This window comes from Alnus glutinosa, chromosome 14 (genome assembly GCF_958979055.1).
Source record: "Alnus glutinosa chromosome 14, dhAlnGlut1.1, whole genome shotgun sequence".
Taxonomy (NCBI): domain Eukaryota; kingdom Viridiplantae; phylum Streptophyta; class Magnoliopsida; order Fagales; family Betulaceae; genus Alnus; species Alnus glutinosa.
Genome location: NC_084899.1, coordinates 4,008,577 through 4,014,576, shown reverse-complemented (window position 1 = coordinate 4,014,576; position 6,000 = coordinate 4,008,577). Strand labels below are relative to the sequence as shown.

Here is a 6,000-nt window from a genome sequence, read left to right as displayed (position 1 = left end):
AAAGAAGTTAACTCCACCCTGTATAGCAAGTAACCTCCATGCGATATCAAATTCCAACCAACATAATTGAAAAGTGGATTCTTGATTTACTACTCATTTAAGGTTATGTTTGGGTTTGCGATTTCAAAAAGTGCAATTTAAAAAATTAATTTTTAAAAACGCAGTTAAGTGTTTGACAAAATCGCAGTTTGGCTTTTAAAATCGCAGGTTAGCCTTTTAAAATAGAGTAATGATTCACTACCACCTAAATATATAACTTTTCACCACCTTGTTTATGTGGCAAGGTGGTCCCCCACTTTAATTTATTTTTAAAAAATAAAAAAACTCAAAAAGTAGTGGGAAACCACCTTGCCACATATGCAAGGTGGTGAAAAGTTGTATATTTAGGTGGCATTGAATCATTATTCTTTAAAATATTGCGTTTTCAAAAATGCACCCTATTGCCTGCGATTTGAATAAGCAATTTTCTACGTTTTGAAAACGCAGTTTTCAAACGGTTCACAATTTTTTAAAAACGCAGTTTTCAAACGGTTCATTTTCTGCGGTTTGATTTAAAATCGCACTTTTTCTCTACGAAATTGCAATCCTAAACGCACCATAAATATGGGCTTAACGCGTTTTGAAATCTAATCTATGTATCACAAAAATTAGAAATATGATTTTTTTTTTTAAATGAAATTGATTGTATTAATTTCACAGTAGAATTTAAAAATTATATATTTAATGATGTACATAAAGTTAATATTAACGTATCTTTTAAGATATATAAATAATGTAGCATAATATTGTAATGTCTGGTATTTTTTTAAAAATGGATAATTAGAATAAAAAAATAACTAAAATTTAGCTCAACATTGGCTAGTCGTAAATACCCTGGAAAATCCAGTAAAGGATTAAAAAAAAAAAAAAAAAAAAAAACTATGAAAAAATAAACTCATCGGTTTGCTTAAGGACAAAAAAAGAAAAAGGAAATCCAGCAAATTTTCCCACCCCCGAAATTAACAAATCAAATAATACCAAATTTTCCGGGAAAATCCAAAAAAAACATACAGCTCGTACGAGCGCAGAGATGACACACACACACAGAGACAGTGTCAGTTCTCTTTCACCCACAGAAAGCTCTCTTTTCAGTTCCTCAAACTGCCGTTTTTCTTTTTCAGTTCTTTTTCTTTCTTTCTTTCTTTCTTTTTTTTATTTTTTTATTTATTTTTTTATTTTTTTGGGGGGGTTTTGGCGGATAGGCTTACGATCCGAGGCCAACAATGCGTTGTCTTCTCGCCGTGTCAGCTTTCTCAATATTCCCTCACTTTCTAGGCAAACTTTTCCGAGTATCCAAACACCATGTCCGCCAAAAAATCTCCTCCATTCCCTGCTCGTAGCGATCCTCTGCCCCTAGCCCGCTTAAAAGTACGAGCGATTTTGGCAATTCCACAGCCACACGGCCCGTCCTATCCCTTTCTGCGATTCTGTGCACTTCCCGGCGCACTTTAGCACCATTCAGAAAACAAAATGTTTTTTTTTTTTTTTTTTTAAAAAAAAGTAAATTTCTTTTTTGGATTAAAGAAAGGGTATAATTGGAAAGTTCGCCGGGGGAACTTTCTGTGAATTGTCGGAGTGGTTGCCCACAAAAAGGTTCATAGAAATTTAAAAAATAAATAAAAAAAAATCCTAAAAAGTAAAAAGAAGCAAACACATTTAATAAATTCCAAAAAAGAAAAGAAAAAGAAAGCGAAACAGTTCCATTTTTTTTTTTCTCTCTTTATACAATCTCTCTCTCATTTCATTGTTCACAAATATTATTCAATCTCTTTCCATTTCTAAGTTTTACAGGCTTCACAGTGCAGAGAGAGAGAGAGAGAGAGTGGGAAAAGCCGAAAGAAGCTTCTCTTTCTTCATCTACTTGATTGTCACTTAGTCCTTGCTGTAAACAGCTTCTTCTTGCTCTTGTTCTTCTTGTTTAAAAGGCATTTTCTGCTTCTGTGGGTGTTATTACTGTGATTTATTTAAGGTTTGGGCTGGTGAAGCTTTGATGTCTGTGTCTTTGGAGCATGATTACATAGGCTTATCGGAGCCTCCTCCTCCTTCAATGGAAGGCTCTGAGAGGAAAAGCGGGGGCTTGAACCTTAAAGCCACTGAGCTGAGGCTTGGCTTGCCTGGGTCCGAGTCACCGGAGAGAGATAACGGGTACCCGCTTGGGGTGGTGAAGAGCATGTTGGGAGTGTCGTCTGGGGCCAAGAGGGGCTTCTCCGACGCCATTGATGGAAGCTCTGGGAAGTGGGTTTTCTCTGGGAGTGGTGGATCTGAAGCTGAGTTGGGTAAAGGTGGGAACTTGTTCTCTCCCAGAGGTAGTAATAGTGTGGGGAAGGGTGGTCTTGGAAGTGGGTCGGAGGTTAACAATCAGAATACGGGTGTGGGTGGTCCGGTTTTGAAAGATGGTAATGCTGTTGGTCCTCAGTCGCCTAAGCCGTTGCAGGAGAAGAAGCCTCAGCTCTCTGCTCCTGCGGCAAAGTAATTGTCTCTCTCTTAGTTTCCTTTCTCTGCCTCTGTCTGTGTCTCTCTTTTCCGTTTTTTCTTTTAGAGAAAATCATTGATGAAAAAAGTTACTGTGGTAGCTGAAAATTTCATTTTTCATTTTCGTCTTGTCGATTTTTCTTGTTGGAATATTTATAGATTTTACTTGCTGATTGTCTTGATGTGCTCTGCTCTGAATATTTGTTGATGTTTGTTTTGTTTATAATTTGGTATTTTTCATATTTATTGTCTTCTTTCAGTTAGTCCTGACAAGGAAAAAAAAAGAAAAAAAAAAAGGAAGTAAAAGAAAGAAGAAAGTAAACTCGATGAGATTAATTACTTGAAGTTGGAGAAAATTGGTGGAAATCTTTGTTTTCTTATGTTCTGAAATTTGAGCTAACTTCTGGTCAGTTACGAAACTGAGACTAGGAGAATTTTCCAAGCGTGTCTCGACTTTTTTAGCTTTCTTTCTTTATTAGACAGTTCTGTTGTTTTATGCTTGTATGTTGTACATGTTTCCAAATTGAACTTCTCCAATATATTTAACACTTTTCTTTGGATGTCTTTGCTTGTTGCGTAAGATTGTTTTCAAGAGAACCGTCTCCCAGTACTTCCGTTTCACACTTTCTCTTAAAGACAAAGTAATGAAATTTTGCCATGCCTTTAATTTTGGATTATGGAGAGATTTGTCTGCAATCCACTAGCTAAGTCTTATTACTTTGGATTTCTATTCTCTGGCCCTTCACAGAGGAGATTGAATATTTCTGTTCATTTTAAAATCTCTCTTGCACTGCCTAAGAAGTTGATAAAGGCTACGTTTTAAGAATTTCAGAATAAGTACTTATTTCTTTTGGTGTGTGTTTTGCATGTGACAGGGCACAGGTTGTGGGATGGCCACCAATTCGCTCTTTCCGGAAGAATTCAATGGCTTCTCATCCTCCAAAGAGTGACGATGATGCAGAGGGCAAGTTGGGATGGCCACCAATTCGCTCTTTCCGGAAGAATTCAATGGCTTCTCATCCTACAAAGAGTGACGATGACGCAGAGGGCAAGTTGGGATCTGGGTGTCTTTATGTCAAGGTCAGCATGGATGGTGCTCCATACCTGAGGAAGATTGATCTCAAAACCTATGGCAGCTACATGGAACTCTCTTCAGCATTGGAAAAGATGTTCAGCTGCTTTACAATTGGTAATTTCTCTTTGCAAAGGTTCTAGTGATCCTAAAAGTTGTTTTTGCTGGTTACAGAATTTTAAAGGTGCCTGTTGTTTGAGTTGTAAGAAAAATCTATACGAGCTTTTATCGATGTTAGCATCTTCTTCTAAGCAGAATCTTGGAAGGGGGCAGTAAGTGGGAAGCAATTAGAGTATCTTGAAAATGTCATATGGTACCCCAAGGGAGGGAAGTGTATTTTAAATAGCATTTGACCAAACTAGCCAGTGGTATATAATTGATACTCTTATTGAAAGCCACCAAAAGCACAATCGATAAATTTCGCATTAGGAACATGATAGAACAAATCAATTTTTGTGTGATGTTGTGATGGTCTACTATAACTTACTGATGACATCATTTGAATAGCTTTCCTCTATTTTTGGAAAATTAGTGGGAATTGGTTGGTTGGCATAACTTGAAATCTAAGAAGTTAGCTAAGAAACCAGCTTTGTGATCTGGCCATTGCATCAGGTAGCAATTGGGGAATTCTTTTACAAATATAATGATATCATACATAAACATTTCAGGCGCCTGAATACACATGAAATCATATAACACCAAATCTGGATGACGACATATGCATACGCACGTGTTTTTTATGTTTGAAGTGAGTTAAAAAAGGTTTTTTTTGCCTGACTGGTTCAGGTCAGTGTGGCTCTCATGGAGTTCCAAGCAGAGATGGATTGAGCGAGAGCCGTTTAATGGATCTCCTCCATGGTTCTGAATATGTACTCACCTATGAAGACAAGGATGGTGATTGGATGCTAGTTGGTGATGTTCCCTGGGAGTAAGTATTGTTATTGACTCAAAACTTTTCTGAATTTCTGACCGAACCCACAGAGATGCCCATGTTAGATGAATGCAATGGTGCTCAAAATTTTTAATCTTATTTTCGTACTTTAGAGAATAGCATATACAGATCAAAGAATTACAGAAGTATCTCGATGCATCATATTTAGTAAACAGAGGAGGCTCCTGCATCCAGACCATGGAATTAGCAACTTGGTCTCTGGACATCTTTCTAGGCATTATGTTACTTCTTTTTTTCTTTTTCTTTTTTTATCGATTTTACTTTGCTTCAGAAAATTGAGTTTAGGATATTCCCTTTCACATTATCAATTCCTACATTAACGGGCATTTGACCCCATTAATATTTGAGATGGCTTGGGAAACTGTTGAAGATTACCTTGTCTCACCAAATTAAAATCACAAAACAATCGAAACTACTTTCATTTTGATGTTATATTATCAAACTTTTTCAAACAAAAAATACCTTATCAAAAGCATTAACAAACGAAGTCGTTTTTTTGCAGGATGTTCACCGACTCATGTAAGAGGATGAGGATTATGAAGAGTTCGGATGCCATTGGGCTAGGTATGTGCTACTAATTATGTAGTTTGTGCAGATCTGTTATGATATGATAAGTTCTTGTACACATATCTCACATTTCATGACATTTTTATGTAGAGAAAATTGTAGCATTTCTCATTTTCTGGATTCAGCAGTCCGTTTTATTCTTTTTCTATCTGCCTTTTGCAGCCCCAAGGGCAATGGAAAAGTGCAAAAACCGTAACTAGGGCACAACACTAGCGCAATGGATGGATATGATAGTCTAATTAAGCATAATGATAATGGATGTGGTTTCTATCTAAATGCTGAAAGCCATGAATGGGCCTCAAAATCGGCCCCGCTGTTTCCTTTCTATGTATGGTTCTAAATGTTGAAGATTTGATGTAATGAAAAAACAATGTAGTAGGTAAGATATATCATCCTAGATGGTCCCCATGTTTCTTAGGTTCCCCCCTCTCCTCTCTCTCTCTCTTTCTGTGATGTAATCCGATTCTGATTGCTGGTTGTTAAGCTTACAGTATTATGTAAATGGTTTGCTTGCTGTAGAATCACCCCCTCCCCCTCCCTCTCTCTCTCTCTCACATGTGTGTGCACAAACGCACACGCGACGCTGTTGAAATGCTTGTTTGACTACTAGTGCACTCCATCGCGGAGAAAATAATATCTGTTAATGTATTTTGAAGGGTATTTTTTTGTTTGAAAAAGTGTTATGATGTTACATTTTGTATTTTGGCTTGTCAATGTTCTTTAGAACAAAAAACAAAAGACAAAATAAATCATTCTAATAAACCCCTAGGCTCTTAGCACTCTAGTTAGCCTAAACAAAAATCGATTCTACTTACCCATTTTGCCTCGATAAATACTCTCGCTTGTAACCCTTTTCTCCGGTTACCGATAATTACAAAAGAGTAAGAGTAATGATAGA

General features: G+C 36.8%; 1 protein-coding gene across 1 annotated transcript; it reads left to right on the top strand.

The window, feature by feature from the left end:
- Positions 1-1,779: 1,779 nt before the first annotated feature.
- On the top strand, positions 1,780-5,623 carry LOC133857072 (auxin-responsive protein IAA27). The gene is made up of 5 exons (XM_062292189.1): positions 1,780-2,508; positions 3,387-3,700; positions 4,370-4,511; positions 5,038-5,099; positions 5,265-5,623. Exons 1-5 carry the CDS (start codon positions 2,030-2,032, stop codon positions 5,300-5,302), a joined length of 1,035 nt encoding a protein of 344 aa, XP_062148173.1. The 5' UTR covers positions 1,780-2,029; the 3' UTR covers positions 5,303-5,623.
- The last annotated feature ends 377 nt before the right edge of the window (positions 5,624-6,000 follow it).

Bases quoted from the DNA above. Each gene is read 5' to 3' on its own strand.
- LOC133857072 (XM_062292189.1), top strand. From the start codon at position 2,030: ATGTCTGTGTCTTTGGAGCATGATTACATAGGCTTATCGGAGCCTCCT. The intron at 3,701-4,369 runs GTAATTTCTCTT...TGACTGGTTCAG, and splicing joins GTTCAGCTGCTTTACAATTG to GTCAGTGTGGCTCTCATGGA. The intron at 4,512-5,037 runs GTAAGTATTGTT...GTTTTTTTGCAG, and splicing joins GTTGGTGATGTTCCCTGGGA to GATGTTCACCGACTCATGTA.